This window comes from Microtus ochrogaster, chromosome 4, assembly GCF_000317375.1.
Source record: "Microtus ochrogaster isolate Prairie Vole_2 chromosome 4, MicOch1.0, whole genome shotgun sequence".
In the NCBI taxonomy this organism is placed as follows: Eukaryota; Metazoa; Chordata; class Mammalia; order Rodentia; family Cricetidae; genus Microtus; species Microtus ochrogaster.
The window spans coordinates 15,668,343-15,684,938 of record NC_022011.1 but is presented as its reverse complement, the minus strand read 5'-3'; the positions used below and the strand labels follow the sequence as shown (position 1 = coordinate 15,684,938).

General features: G+C 43.6%; 1 protein-coding gene across 1 annotated transcript in view; it reads right to left on the bottom strand.

The window, feature by feature from the left end:
• Window positions 1–3,697: 3,697 nt before the first annotated feature.
• Window positions 3,698–16,596, bottom strand: part of LOC101981776 (liver carboxylesterase 1-like) — a 28,427-nt gene continuing 15,528 nt past the window's right edge. Inside the window, exons 6-15 of the mRNA XM_005345636.2 lie at window positions 15,540–15,693; window positions 12,711–12,815; window positions 11,423–11,527; window positions 9,231–9,269; window positions 7,709–7,849; window positions 6,176–6,256; window positions 5,766–5,913; window positions 5,205–5,336; window positions 4,169–4,241; window positions 3,698–3,872 (exon numbers count right to left, since the gene is read on the bottom strand). Coding sequence (XP_005345693.2) covers window positions 3,698–3,872; window positions 4,169–4,241; window positions 5,205–5,336; window positions 5,766–5,913; window positions 6,176–6,256; window positions 7,709–7,849; window positions 9,231–9,269; window positions 11,423–11,527; window positions 12,711–12,815; window positions 15,540–15,693 — 1,153 coding nt within the window. The remainder of the gene's footprint in view (window positions 3,873–4,168; window positions 4,242–5,204; window positions 5,337–5,765; window positions 5,914–6,175; window positions 6,257–7,708; window positions 7,850–9,230; window positions 9,270–11,422; window positions 11,528–12,710; window positions 12,816–15,539; window positions 15,694–16,596) is intronic.

Below are 16,596 nucleotides of genomic sequence, written 5' to 3'. Positions count from 1 at the left end.
GATTTCCTGAGTGGGAGCACACACAGTAAAAGTAAACCCATAGTGGAACTATTCTACAGATTGGGGAAAGTTCTGTCATTCATCTGGCAGGGGACTGCTACCCAGGCCTATGACAGTTATAGCTCGTAGTCAGCATGGTTGGCTTAAGAAGTGCTAGGAGACAGAAAAGCCCACCTCAGTGTGTCTTTAGGAATGTTCCAGAGAGACTCATGTAAGGACAGAAGGTCTATCCTGAGTGTGGACTGTTGGGAGCAGCGAGACCCCAGATTCTGAATTTCTTGTAATCCCCTGATTTGAGTGCCTACAGCTGCTCTGAGCACGAGACCTTCAGAAGTTCCTGATGGCAGGAGAGTGGTTTCTGGTGGGTTTGGCTGGGGCATGCTATCTCTATATAATCTGCCCCTGAACACAATAAAGTGGGCATTCTTGGGGAATTCAAGGATGACCCGTGTCGGTGTCTCTGTGTGTGTGTGTGTTTGTGTATTTTAACCTCCAGCTCCCTTGCCTGAAGCTCGCAAACTGGGTTACCAGCGCACAGAGCACAGACACGGGGGCGCAATGCGCAGCAGTGGGCACCATTGTCCGATAGGCTGGAAGCCCAGAAAGAATAAAGGAGAAAGAGCAGAGAATCCCCTGGAACAGGCATCTTCTCCTTCAGTGTCCAGCTCCACCATGCCCTTCCCATCATGATGAAATGACACTGAGCCAAAATGAGTCCTTCACCTTCTCCTGACTGTGTGTCACAATGACATGAATTCTGACTAAAATAGATAGATACTGGGCTGTGGGGTTGTTGCAATGACTATTCTTAAGCATGGGGTCCAGAAATCTCTGGAACTATTTTGCAGAAAGAATTTGGAAAAGATGTAGCTATAGGCTCTGGGGTTTGTTTTGAGACTAAGTTTAAAGATGCTAGAATAACTTAGCAGAGCAAGTTTGTGATAGAGCAGTATTTGGACTATGGTGCTATGATTGCCAGCTGTTTTTAGCCAGGTGTGCAATGAAAACTGGAAGCAAAGAATATTCAGAAGATCAGAAAAGCCTGTTTGATATTGGGACCAATGAAATGTTCCTGCTGAAGAATGAAAAGAAGCCAAGCAGAGTGGGCAGAACGCTCAGGAGTTAAGAACGCTGACTGCTCTTCCAGAAGACCGCAGCTGTTTGTAGTGCCCACAAACTGCCTGGGTAGCAGTCCCCTGCCAGATGAATAACAGAACTTTCCCCAATCTGTAGAATAGTTCCACTATGGGTTTACTTTTACTGTGTGTGCTCCCACTCAGGAAATCTTATCTGTCTCAATATCTTGGAGGGTTTCTCTCTCTCTCTCTACATTTTCTAGCGCTTTCAGCTCTTATATCAAGCTGTTTGTAGGCTCACAAAGGCCTTTAACTCCATCTCCAGGGGATCTGATGCCCTCTTCTGGTCTCCAGAGATAACAACACTCATACACAGAGAAATAAATCTTCTAAAATAAAGTAGTTTGCATGGGGACAATAAGAAAGATGGCTTTAGAGCATCCAAGGCAATGACTGGATACCATCCAGCATAGGCTCAAGGGTGTGAAGGGTGTAAAGATTTTTAACAAATCTGAAACTCTTTATTTTGAAAAGAGAACTGAGTGGTGCCCTGTTCACACAGGGACACCTAGGGACCCATTTCTTCACATTTGTCCAACAAGGCACACAGAAGCACCTGCAGCCAAAAGGACCCCTTAGTGCCCAAGTTGACATCAGGCTTTGCCATTAGCAATAATATGCTGGATTTCTGGACATGTAGTATGCAAGACTTACACTTGTACATTTTCCTTCTTACGTAGAAGGAGAGAAAACCTTTACTGCTCACCCTGGATATTCTGTATCCAGTTTTGATCTTGTTATCTCTTCAAACAATATAACAATGTCCATTAGCTATTGTTTTAAAAATTTTCAAAAAGTGTAAAGTATTACCTTGTATCTTTGATGCTATTTTTGTTCTGTATTTTGCCTGCCGTTTCTACCTCCCTCCAAGGTGAGTTGCTTTCTCTACGCAGTCAGTTTCTAGTACTTAACAGTTCATGTCTACTGACTCAGGAGTAGCACCCAGAAGTGATTTCTCTCATTCAGGTCTAGTCTCAATTTTAGGAGGACTCTGTGTTCCTCAGTCTTGGAGATGGAGCCTTCTCAATGATTCTGTGTTTCTCAGCTGTGTTGGTTGTATTTTGTTTTGGTTTGGTTTGGTTTGGTTTTTGAGGTTTATTTTTGGCAGCTTGACACAAACTAGTCATATCTGGGAAGAGGGAATCTTAACCGAGAAAACGCCCTCATAAGATTGGCCTGCAAACAGGTCTGCTGAATGTTTCTTAATTAGTAATTGATATGGCAGAGCTCATTCCATGTGGGTGGTGCCACCCCTAGGAAGGTAGTCCTGGGCTTCATAAGAAAACAGACTGAGCAAACCACAAGGAGCAAGCCAGTAGCAGCGCTCCTCCATGGCCTCTGCACCAGCTCCTGCCTCCCCATCTCTCCCTGCCTTGAGTTCCTGCCCTGACTTCCCTCAGTGATGAACTGTAATGTAGAACTGTAAGATAAAATAAACCCTTTCCTCCCCAAGTTTCTTTTGATCCTGGTGTTTAATCACAGCAGTAGAAGCCCTAAGACATCAACACTTAAAGATCTATGGTGATCTCCAACCATGACAGCTTCCCCTCCCCTGCTAAGAGTGTGAATTGTCACCATTTCCCTTTTTGTGTTCTTAATAAGTCTTCACCAGAACCAAAGGGGAGATCACCTTGCTATTTTCCCTCCAATTGCCATGGGATTTGTTCCTGTGTGATCTGCCGTGTTTGTGTGTCTGCTTGTTGTATATGTATGAGAGTTTGACCTACATTTATGCCTGTGTGCCAGGTACATGCCTGGTTTTCACAGGGGTCATAAAAAGGCATCAGAACCCTTGAAACTGGAATTATAGATGGTTGTGAGCCACTATGTGGGTTCTGGGAATTGAGCCCAGGTCCTCTGGAGGAGCAACAAGTGCTGCTAATTGCCAGATCGTCTCTCCAATCACTGTGAACCTGAACCCAAGGGACAATCTTTATTCGGTCATTCTACTGTCCCCAGTTAATCATGGACACCTGCCAGCCCCTCATGGAGAAGAATCTGTGATGGATGGAATCTCCTCCTTGGGTCTTTGGTTTCCAGGAATTCTATACCCTTGGTGTAGCTCGTGTGCAGCTTTTAGCGCTTTAGTAAACTATAGCGTCTAGTCACTCTCCAAACGTGCAGGAGAGTGTTTCCATCTGGAGAGGGAGGGTGAGCTAGTTAATACTCACACTTCCCTCCTCCCAAGTCCCTGTCTACCTCTATATTTCAGGAAAACTCTTCCTTCACCCCCACCCCCATGGTGTTGTCTTCCTGTGATGGTTTTTATCATTTTCACTTTTCAGTTCCTTCATCCTCCTCTGCCAGAGAAGGGTACCTTCATTTGGAGCCAAAGACATGACACAGACAGTGGTTTGGGCTCTAAAAGAGCGAGAGTTTTCTGCGAATTGGGGCCATGAGATAGGCATCCCATCTTTCTTGCCTTCCCATGTCCCATCACACACAGTTCTGAAGTCCCCACAACAAGAAGCCTTTTCATCTATAAACACCACATGGTCTAACTCTGCCTTTGCTGCATTGCCCTCCCCCCAAGGCTAGCTGGGATTCCCACTTTTAAAAGTTCAATTTTTTTCCTGGAGGAGCTTCTCGACTTCCTCCTTGGTCCAGACTTTAGTCCAAAATGCCACTTCCTTATCCTTCAGCCCTTGGGCTGCCTGAGTGGTTGCACCAATCTTCAAGTATCCTTCGTTCTGATCATATTCTGGCCATGCAGACAATGTCTTCTCATTGGGGTTCCTGGAATCAAAATCAAAGTTTCTCAAATCTGCTATGTAGTTCCCGTGTTTCTCTCTAAATTGGATGGATCTTCGGTGTATGGATATATATTGCTGCCATGGGACTTACCGCTCTGGGGATGAGGAGCGCTCCATCTACTTGGACAGCCTGACCACTCTTGGAGAGCTTTCATTGTCAAAGTACTATGGTCATATATGCTCAGGCCTTTGTCCACTCAAACTTTAAAATCCACTACTTCCCCATTTGTCTCCCCATAACATCCTACTTCTCCCACTAACCCTGTCCACCAGTCTCACCCAGTCCAAGCAAAATTGCCCCAAAACTTCATCACCATCTTGCTGACATTGATCTCTTCACTTGAGGCACCCCCTGTGAGGAAGAGGATAAAAGCCCTTAGTTGCTCCTAGTGGTCCATAGGCCAACAGCATCTCTGCCATACAGCCTTTACCGTGGTGGGTTCTGTACTCTTATTCCATATCAACTGGGTGAAAATCTGCATGTGAATAAAGTCCTGACCAATTTCACACATTCAGCAGTGTGCATGTGGTTCATTAGTAAGCTGGATGCTTTTGCTTTCTAGGCTGCATCTTCAGATTTTCCCATGAGAATGAGATGCCAGCAGGCTTTCTCTACCTTGTAGGACTGCTATTGACTGTTGGGTCTTTTTTTAAGACTCTCTCTCTCTCTCTCTCTCTCTCTCTCTCTCTCTCTCTCTCTCTCACACACACACACACACACACACACAAACACACACAAACATACACACACACACACACACACACCTCTAATAGTCTGAAATATATGAGAAATGTGAAGATCCATTGGGTAATTCAGCTTGGAGACACTGGTGTGCCATGGAGACACTGGTGTGCCATGAGAGAGGTCATGAGTCACATGCAACTGCTGAGAGTTAAGGTATGGTAGACATTTGTGAAAATATTCAAATAGTGCATAAGCTAAAAATATGTGAGTTTTAAATAAATAGTGGCATATGGAGAAACACTTTATGCCTAACTCAAAGTTAATGCAAATTCCAGCCTTCCCCATACCCCTATGAGTAGGAAACTACCAGCACTCTCTTTTTCAAGCAATGCCCTGCAGGTGAAGTTACAGGTCAGGATTCTAAGAGACTATATACTGGAGACACAAGCACAGCCCTCTTACATGCCCATTGGGCAGGGAAAGACTAGGGACTGCTCAAGCTACCTCAGCTCCATTCTGTTGAACCATGAAACTAAGATCAAAGAGGAGAAACTCTCTCAAGGATACCCAAAAAAGACTGGAGCGCAGGCCTTCTAATTCCAGACTCCATAACTAAGAAGGAGCTATTACCTTTTGTAAATGGGGCACCAAATACTGAGAAGAGTTCATCCCCATGGTCACCCGTCACCATCTCAGGTTTCAGATCCGATGAGAAGCTTGGGCGATACTGAAATTCATACATGTAGACGGGGGCTCCGGCATCTGAGAAGACACCGATCCATGTTCAATTCACGTGGAGGCATAAATCTGGATGGTATCAAGGTTTCCAGCTCCAAAAGGAGCTCCTGACTGTTCCCTGGCACTCTCCAGCCTCCACCATCTATGCTGAACACGAGTGTGGTAGTGTGTCACCATGAGCCTCCTGATCTTCCTGGGTCACCTCCTCATCTCCTGGCTGCTGCTTTCCAAAATCACCTTCTGAATTAACTGCATTCATTTGGGTCTTTTCCTCAGCATGAGCTACTTACTAGCAGTTAATACAGCAGGACAGTACACATCCCCGATCATGTAGAACCAAGACTTAGGGCCTAACTCTCAGCAGTGTCTGCATCTCTCCGCGCTCGGAGATAAACGGGTCAGAAACTAATACTGATGCTAGTGACCCTCTGCAACACAACCCTCAGGTCTCACCTCTGTGACGACGAGCCACAATGACAGATGGCACGGCAAATAACACATCTCCGATCAAGTCTACAAACCGGTCTCTGTTTTGGACAAGGTCTTCTGCCCCTCCTAAGTATTCCTTAATGGCTGCAGGAATCACATCCTCGGAGACATTCTGAAATGGATCAAGGAAGTAACCCCTATCCTAAATGGTAAGCAGTGTGACTTCTTTGGCCAGTTTATACGTCTTTGTTGATCAAGAACCTTTTTTTAACCCTTTAGTCTCTGCTAGGTTGATGAAGGGTTAAAAGCCTGAAAATGAGACAGAACCCCAAGCCTACATATGTGTGTGCCATTGGTGTTTCTGTTCTTTGAGATGATCCCCCAGCCCTTTGTGCTTCTTCATCAGTTCTCACAATCCCCCATCAGCCTCTTACGAGAAAGGGACTCGATTTCCTCAGAAGAGATGTGGCTGTCTTCTGGTCCAGTTTGCCTGAAGAGAGTGGATATCCCATAATCTGTTGAAAAAAAAATATTGAGAACTTGAGAATCTTCAAGAATTAACAGAAAGAACCCAGTAAGAAAGCCAATGAACTCAATTAAAAGCATGAAATTTCTTTGTTAGGTCTCAATGAACATAGATCTTCCAAGAGTTAAAAAAAAATCAGTGAGACAAAAGGACTTACATCTAGAAGCTCAAAACATACTAAAGCACGTGCACACAGACATGTGTGTGCCTGTGCGCATGTGCGTGTGGTGTGTGTGTGTATGTGTGTGTATTTGACATGTTAATCTATGGGGTATGCTGGTCCTCCAGTTGATGAGAAAAAATTTAAACAACGGTGATGTATACAGAAGCAGAGAGCTCAGGGACAGAGGCCATAGAACACACATCCCTCAGACTCAGGTGACAGAGGAAACCAATATCAGTCATGATGCTTGTGTTCATGGTGACCTCTGAAATCCTCCTGCAGTGCGAGTTGCAGAACTCTACGCATGCTCTGGTCATATCCGAACCTCTACACTCAGAGACAGGACTATCACATGGCCAAGTAGCACAGCAGCCAAAGGAACACCCTGGAATAAGCAGAACCTCCTACAACGCCTGTCTGAGAAAATGTGATGCTTTCAGATGCAGTCATTCTAAAAAGCTTCAATTGTCGACCATTTTCCTGCTTGGGATATGACTCCTAGACTCAAAATATTTTCTCAAGGATGTGAAAGTAATCTCTAAACAATAAAAATAACTCAAAATATGTTTGAATAACATCTTGGGGGAGACAAGTCTTGGCCAGACTGCCAGTCTCCTTGGAAAGGTATTTGAATGCCATGAGCACTGCACTTCACAATCCTGAGTCCTATCGTGAAGAAGGCTTGACAGTTGTCCTGCAGGTGACTGTTAGTCCACAAAGCCTGGGTGTAGCCATTGGACTCAACTGCAGTGCCCTCTTTGTTCTCAGCTCATCCTGAAGTCATCTTTATCTTTTAGTGTCAGAGATGTGAGTTCCAGTCATGATTGATTGTTTAACTTACTGCAGTCATGTTACTGCATAAAGCCTATCCTATTGCTTTAGCTAGCATCTGGCTTATCTATCCACCGAGGGGCCTTAGATCACATGTGGAGATCCACAGGACCTGGAACTCCACATGCAAACTGGAAACAGTTACGCCAGGCCCAGCTCTCTTGAACCTCTAGCTCCTTCCCATATCTGACATCCTTCTGAGAGAGGCACAATTAGTATCTCTATGGGTCAATTCAGGACTCTTTAATAGGAAGACAGAGTATTATGTGATACATGACGAGGTCTTTGAGGCCTGAACCCTCCAGGAGACATTTGAACCATCTTGGAGAAGATTTTCATGGCAATGTCTACTCAGGACAATCAGTTCAACTTCTCTGGACTCAGAGAAGAGGTAGCAAATGACTTAGGGTGGAAGAGTGTGTCCGCATGACGTCTGTACTTTCTTACCAGTGGAAGAAGCCAACCAAACTCTTGCTTGTTGATGCCCACCATGTAGGGGACCGTATTGAAGTTCTTCTCAGCCAGGATCTCTTCTGGAGTCTTCGGCAGGAACACTCCATCAACTGCAGTCGGCAGGAAGGGGCAGCTCTGGGGGAGAAAACAATACAATATCTGTGATTGTTTCTTCCCAGAGAACGCTTACCTTCCTACCTTTGTGAATGCAAGGCCAGTACCCAGACTCTGGCAGCTATGAGCCATAGTCACAGAGACTTGGAGTCCTGACAAGGGGGCTGAGACACGAGGACAGAGTTCCAACTGGGAGCTAGCAATAATGATGCAGAGGAGTGCGCATAGCATCTTCATTTTAAATTAAAATATACTTGATATGAGAATAATTAACATTTATTTACACATAAATACATACGTATACATATAGATATTACACAATTATGGCGATATTGCTCTTCGTAGTAACTATGTCTTCAAAATTGCAGTAAATATGAAATTAGCAAATACTGTCACTGCTCCAAGGAGAAATCTAGAGTTGGAATTCTCGAACCCTAGGAGCCTCTGGTTACAAAGTTTCCATTAGTTCTTATTTGTGTGGGAGTTCCTGTTTATAAATGCATTATGCTGTTTAGGTTTATTAATGCATGCAGCATTTATAAAATACAATGGCGAGGAAAGGTTTAACATTTCCTGATCCGAGTAACTCAACTGTAAATTCCTTTTGGTTTCAGTCTCACAAGCATGCTTAACATCATGTTTTTTAAAAAGAATTCATCATCATGAGCTGGGCTTAGTGGCCCATGCCTGAAATTTTAACATTCAGGAACCTAATGCAGGAGGATCGCTAGGATTTTGAAGTGAGCCTGAGCTACATTCTGAATTCCAGATTAGCCCAGGCTAGAGACGGAGACATCATCTCCAAAAAGAGGTAAAGACGGGAGGAAAAAGAAAGAAAACCCAAACCTTCAGAACAAAAGAAATAGTTAACCAGCTCCCGTGTCTGCAGACGGCTACCTTTCCATCCCGCCCAGCTTTACCACACTGCACACAGAGCGGTTCTTCCCCAGAGCAAGACAAACAGATACATTTCCTTCCTCTTCGGGATATGCTGTGCTGTTAACTAAGGCTCCCACCACCTGCCAGCTTCATTTCTCTCTTAAATCTGAGCACATAACATCTTTTTTCCCCCTGGTCACACATTCCAAAACTGAAATGGAGATGCCATAGGCAGTGGAAGGTTCGAACGGAGCCTCTTCCCAGCAGTGCCATTTTGGAAGAATGAAATGTAAACAGGAATGGGGAATCTAGCGGGGGATATACTGTTGACAGGGAGCACTGAAGTAGGAGTCAGGCAGGACTTAACTCTTATCCTCATCTTACCCTGAAAAATGATTTTCCCTCGTAGGGCATCAAGTATACACACAAGGAATTTATACAGGAAAATTCTCCATTCATAGTTCAACATAAAATAACACTAAGAAGATTAAAAACTGATAATTCAGAGGGCAAAGGTCCTTACCTCTCTGAGGTCTCCAAGTAAATTGACCTTAAAAGGTTTCTGTGAAGATAGAGGTAGAGACTTTGGTGAGGTGGTCGCCATGTATAAGAGCTGATCCATTGGCCATCATCCCTAAGGTATCAGATTCTCCCTCCTGGCTCCTCCTTACGTAAGTCCAAGGTCACAGAAGACTGCACAGAATTCTCTGAATATTGGCATGGGCTAGGATGAGAGAAGATAGCATCAAACGGGCAAAGTCTCAGACTCAGAGCCAAGATTGCTGGAGCTCTGGGAAAGACACTAATGCCTATGCCTAGGGTATTCTTTATCTTTTCTACCTACCCATTTCCCCTGGTAACTACACCCCCAATTCTCCTTTGAGGAAAAAAGAAACAATAAAATGACTTTGGTAGCAGGGATACAATGGTGAGATAGAGCAGGAGGTAGAACGGGCCATCAAAAGAGAACTGGTTTGTCCCTCTCCCACCCTTCCCCGCTCTCACTTTTTCAACTCAGACATCTGCATGTGAGTTGAGTCACCATGGCCCTGAACTTAAGAGACTAGTCCAAAGACGGATACGCACACTGTCAATGCAACAGAATTCAAATCAGATGCTGGGACTAGACAGTTTAGAAGGAAATGGGACATAACTGTGAAGTGCTCTGTCTTTAACGTGACAAGAAGATAAATGTTCTTCAGAAAGACGCCAGTACAGAAACATGGAAAGCTGCCGTGTGGACTCTCAATAACATCTCCAGAGTGCCACATCCCAAGACATGAGTCACCTGAAGATTCTGTTGCTCTTTCCTTTCTCTGTCTGAAGCCTCTTGCCTCTTGTTCTCTTACAATTAGCAAACCCTAACCCTAACAATATCAATGACCTGTCTAAACCATGCTCTTCTGTAGTGTGGTCATCAAGACTGCAGTGTTCACAATTCTATGGCTTAGCTCTCAGGTCTGGCCTCTATCTGAGACTCAGTCCTAGGATCCATCTACTGTAGTGGATAGGGTAACGCCTATAATGCCTTGATCCTACACAAAGAACTAAAGGCAACTGGGGAAAGTCGGCAGCTAAGGGAGGTGGTGCCGTCCCCAGGAAAAGCACACCAATTGACTGTCCAGTACCAAATGATCAGCCCTGAGAACATAAATACAAGAAACATTTTATGAACAGGTTATATTTAGGAATATGTTTGAATAGACAAATACATATATTTATGCAATAACTATTAGTGAGAAAAGAGGTCACAAATTTGAAGGAGAGTGGGGAAGGACATATGAAAGCATTTGGATGGATGAAAAGGAAAGAAGAGATTTTGTAGTTGTATAACCTTAGAAATAAAAAATTAGCTACACTGGATGGATGGATGGATGGATGGATGGATGGATGGATGGATGGATGACAAATAAAGAAATAGTATGGGGGAAAAGCCTAGCATGTTGGCACTCACCTTTAATCCCAGGCTCAGGAGGCAGAGGCAGGCGGATCTGTGAATTCGAGCCCAGCCTGGTCTGTAGAGGGAGTTCTGAGACAGCCAGGACTATACAGAGAACCTCTGTCTAGAAAAATGAAAGAGAAAGGGAGAAAGAACGGAAGAAGGGAAGGAAGAAGGGAAGGAGGGAGGGAAGGAAGAATAGGAGGTCTATTCCCAAAATTGGGAAAGAATCTCATAAAAATCTAAATTATTGGAATAATTATTATTGGAATAATAATAAAATAGTTTATTGCTTAGAAAACATTTTAAGAAGTGAAGATAAATTGTGGCACAATCCTTTTTTAAAATGTGCTTAATAACCCCATCTTAAAATTCATAACAGTAATTATTTGTGGAAGGGGGAATTTTAATTTTTAAATAGATATGAAACATTAATAGGATGATTTATTTCTTTAGGATAGAAATGGTTGTAGTATTTTGTTTTGTTGAAGAGCTGAGGACTTTGCCCTGGCTGTGCCAGTGCTATAGTACAGGTCACATCCTCAGCCCTCTTAAACAATTTTCATTTGTAGTGTAATGTAATACCTGCTGCTTTGGGGCTTTCTTATAGTCATGATATTTCATAAGAACATGGAATGATAAATTTCCAAGTTTGGATCAAAAGGCTTCTAATAGATGAGAACGTTCCCAGCCAGACCACTCAAAGCAAGGTACAGCTGAATAGGTATGTCCTGAGATAAGGGCACAGGTGGGGCCACTCAGAAGAGAATACCTACCAATTTCAGGTTGATCTCCATGAGTTCGTTCTCTGTCTTCTGGCGAAGGCAGTTAACCATGGCAGCTGATGTGGTTGTTTTACACCCAGCAGCAATGGCAACTTGCTATACAAAATCAAAAGTACCAGCAGAGATCAAGATCAATGGCTCTTCCCTCCATCCATGTAGACGGAAGGGTTTGCTGCCATCTTTGATTTCTGAAGAAGGCAGGGAGTCCTTGAAAACCCTCTGGACCCACAGGCATGTGACCAGCAGAGGTTGACATTGGCTTCTAACTGAAATAACGGCGTTATATCCATATCTCTGTTACTTGAACTTTAAAAATGGGCACAATTGTCAAAACAGAGGACTTAACACGAGCTGTGTTCAATTCAGTGAAGAGCAAGGGACCTTAAATTTCACTGTGTGCTTCACAACAGCCTCTTCCACTCTCTGGTCATTTCCTGTCCATTTTTCTACCAGTAAATAAGAGTGATTATCGCACTTGCCTCATAAGGAAAGCTAGTGCCAGGGATATAGTGAAGGAAGGTTTCATATCTCTATATGTCACAATTTATAGAAAGCCTAGGCAGCACAAATTATATGAAGATATATCCAAACTTAGGGAATGTGGTTTGAGTGGAGCCCTGCAGGCTTTCTGGCTCAGCCGTTCTCATGTCTGGTATTCATTGAGCATCTTTAATGTTGTCATACGATATATCCAATTCCAGTTTCTCCTCCCCCAACTCCTCCCAGATTCTCCTACCTCCACACCTTCCCATCTCTCTCTCGTGATAATATATAATAATATATCTCATAGTAATAATAGTAGCAATAATGAGGAGGAGGAGGAGGGTTATAACAACAAATAGGAAAAGGTCAAAGAAAAAGCAGTAGAAACGTATAGAAGCAGTGACACGTGTGTTCACAAACAGAAACCTCATAGAATCACAAAACTGGAAATCAAATGCCCAGACCAAGTATTATCACACACATACACACACACACACACAACACACACACACATACACACACACACGCACCCCTCCAAAAATGTTACTGGGTTCATTTTGTGTTGGCCCTGTATGGGGCCTGCCCTTACTAGTAGATTGTATATTCAGTGAGATTCAGTCAGAGAACACTATTTTTTTTCCTTTTGTGAACAGTACTTTTGAGGGCTCATGTCCACTTCCTCTCTCTGCACTGGGACCTCGTGTGGTTTAGACCTGAATCTCTAGGCAAGAAAGACTGCCAAGGACTCCAGAAGAGCAAGAGAAAAAGCATGGGAGCTGCCTAAGGTAGGTCTTACCTCAGCGACAGGTTTGACATCTTTCCTGACCATACCAGGGGTGAGGGCCACACCACTCTCAGAAATGGCCCTGTGGAAGAGGTTCTTGGCCAGAGGAGACAACACCTGACAGGAAGAAGCAGAGCTTGTATTCATAGGAGTGGTCAGTGCCTCTCTTGCCTTTGAAGTCTCCCTCTATCTGCTTCTTGGCCCTGGCTGTTCAGCCGGGGACTTTGGTACGCTATAGACACAACTGTGTATCCCAGAAAGCATCTCAGGCTGCCTGTATGGCCGAGTTCCTGAGAGAAACTGGTGTGGAACCAGAGTTTGGAAGGAAGCCGAACAGAAAGTTAAGTACTCAATCATAATGACAAAACTATTGGAATGAGAGTTAGCAATCCCTGACATCAAATCCATTTAAGCACTTCTATTTCTTAGAATTAACCCTATAAAAAGCTATTTTGACCCCCCCCCTCCGCGCCCAAAAAAAGAGCCTAGCTAAAGTTTTACCTCATATGCCTGAGGTTCTGGGTTTGAGCCAAAGTAGAGAAAGGAAACAAAAATTAAAATGTGTAAGATAAAGGAGCTACAAAAGAGAAATCTAAGACTCCCCATGATATTTATAATGGAATATTTGTGGTTTTTTATTTTTTAAGAATTTTATACAATGAGTTTTTATCATATTCACCTCTCCTCTCCCAGTTCCCCACTGGCCCATCCCTTTTCCCTACCTGCCCAACTTGTGTCCTTGTCTTTTTAAACCCACAAAGTCCATATGGTCTTGAAGTTTTGGCCACTGGAGCTTATTCTACCTACCAGGAGATAACCCCTTAAAATAGTGGTTCTCAACCTTCCTAATGCTGCAACCCTTTAATACAGTTCCTCATGCTGTGGTGACCCTCAACAATAAAATTATTTTTGTTGCTACTTCAGAACTGTAATTTTGTTACTGTTACGGAACCTAATATAAACATCTGTGTTTTCTGATGGCCGTAGGTGACACCTGTGAAAGGGTCATTCACTCTTCACAGGGGACACAACCTACAGGCTGAGAACTGCTGTCTTAAGGAAAACTAGCACTTCTTGTCCCAGTAATTATCAGTTGCAATAGCTCCTCAGATAGAGGTAGAACTCCATGCCACCCTTCCCTTTGCGTGCTGAGATTTGTCTGCCTTGAGCTCTCACAGGCCTTGTGCCTGTTGTCATGACTACTGTGAGTTAACATGTGCAGCTGCCCTATCACACCATCTGTGTGTTGTCGTCATCCACCACCTCTAGCTCATACAATCCTCCCACTTCTTCTGCAATGATCTTTGAGTCTTGGGAGAAGAAGTATGATATAGATACCCATTTAGGGTTGCTGCACATCCTGCAGTCTCTTATTCTCGGCACCCTGTCTAGTTTCAAGTCTCTGCATTCATCACCATCTACTGAAAAAAAAAAAAGATGCTTCTCTGGTGAGGGTTGAGAGAATGCACTAACCTGTAGGTATGAGGATAAATTCTTAGAGGTTGCTTTAGTACTATGCTCATTTAGCAAAATAATAGCAGTATGTTTGATGTGGGATGATGTGAATATGTTTTATTATCATTGGTTAATAAACAAGCTAATTTGCCCAATAGCTAGACAGAATAAAGCCAGGTGGAAAATCCAAGCGAGATATGGAGAGAAAGAAGGCGGAGTCAGGGAGACCCCAGCAACTGCCAGAGAAACAAGATGTGAGGTAATAAACCATGAAGCTTGAGGTAAAATATACAGTAATAGAAATAGGTTGGTTTAATTGTAAGGTCTAGTTAATAATAAGCCTGAGCTAATAGACCAAACAGTTTGCAATTATTGTAAGCTTCGGAGTGGTTATTTGGGAACTGGTAAGTGAGAGAGAAACCTCCAGTTACATATGTTCTCCCCTAAAGCCTGTGACTCATCTAGCTGCAGGCTCTTGCTAGAAAACTGTGCCAAGATAACTCGAAATTTCATTATTAGGAGATTGAATAGGTAAAAAAAAATTCATCCTAACCATGGAATATCATTCAATTATAAAAGATAATTTACATAAGAGAATTAATGCTTTGGGAGAATTAATACACTATATTGCAATATTAAGAGGAAGTGCTTAAACATTGTAGATAGAGGAGGCCATAGGGATAACCCCGTGCTCCTCCCTGAGGCAGCCGAAGAGTTCCTTACCTCTCCCAACACCTTCTGTGTCCTCAGTATCCATAGCCTACTTCCACACCAACACGACACATCACTGTCCCCTGGACTGTGTCCCCTGGACTGTGTCCCCTGGACTGTGTCCCCGTGTCCCACATCCTCTGTTCTACTCTCCACTTGTCACTTGGCTCATTCTTCCCCTCAGCCACCTTTATCAACCTCTCATTCCTCAAACCCAGGTGCTCTGCCTCTAAGGATAGATAAATCCTCATATCACCTAGAGGAAACCCTTGTCTGATATCAAGTCCCCCCAACACATAGACCTATCTTGTAGCCATTGAATGACATTCTGTCTAACTCATTTTTTTTGCTTCTCCCTATTTGTATTCTATCAACTCCTAGTTCCCTAGACTGGTAAAGTCCCAATGCTAAGTGATTAGCAAAGAAGAAGAGCCTCTACAAGAAAAGATGGCTATGTCACTGATCCAGAAGAAATGGATGATACAGCATAAACCCCAGTTCTAAGCTTTCTGGGGTCAAAGTTGACCCTTTGCTCAACACTATCTGATATTGTATAATTAGTAAATTGAACTCAAGGAGAGCAAAAATACCATGGCTGTATTGACTGGCCTCCAAGAGAGCCTATTAATGGTCACATAAAGTCTAGGCATGAGGCCTGGTGCCAGGGACACTTACAAGAACAGAGACACTTTCACCTCCTGCTGACTCTCCAAAGATGGTCACAGAGTCTGGGTCTCCTCCAAAGTTGACAATGTTGTTCTGAACCCAGCGTAATGCAGCCAGCTGATCCAGGTGGCCCCAGTTCCCCCGGCTGTGTTCATCTCCTGTGCTGCAAGAAAATAGGGTGCAAATATGGACAGATATGTCACAGCAGGTTCTAAAGAGCACAGATTGACCAGGAGCTCAGCGTGAGCTTTCAGGAATAAGTCTTCTTCTGCATTCGTTACACAGGGACCTTCATTGCCCCTAATCCTGATAGCACTGTTCTAGGTGGGGCTTTCCTCTCCCATAAAGTGTGTGCTGAGGTATCATTGTGTACCCCAGAGTGGTTTAAGACCTAGAGCACACCTGAGAACTAAACAAAAACTTCCAAAAATCAGAACGAGATGAAAAGAAAGCATAATGCCATCTAGTGGGGACATTAAAATGAGCCAAGGAGCTAGCAGGAGGCCTGGAGGAAAGAATGAAAGATTTCACGACCATGGAGGGATCCTTTGAGACACCAGCATTTAATGGGGCCTGAATAGAATGAACACATCTATCTCAGAAATGATCAGAGGGAGGAAGTAGAGCCAAGTACAAAGGCCTCAGGATCATAAGAACAAAGCTGTGTATGAAACTAGTGTGTAATGTGTGAAGAGTATGCATTATGAGCCTTGGCCAGGACTTGTATGTCCTTGTAGACCAAGTGGGGACCCTCTCCAGTGGTAAGACATAACTCACTCTGACATACACATAATCAAATCCTGATATTAGCAATGTTTTAATAATAAATGGTTAAGATATCATTCAGGGTAAAGACATAGGGCTTTGATTAGTAGGAAGAAATAGATTCAAGGTAACTAGATTCTGAGCATATTTCAAAGGAAAGAAAGAAAATTTGACCGCTATGTTCAGCAAGTCCGGTTTTATCCTATGCTTTTTCAGACTCAGGCCAGCTGGCCTTGGTGAATTCCCGAAAGAACATCCCTATTGTCTCAGAATGTGGGTGTACCCCTCGCGGTCCTGAGTT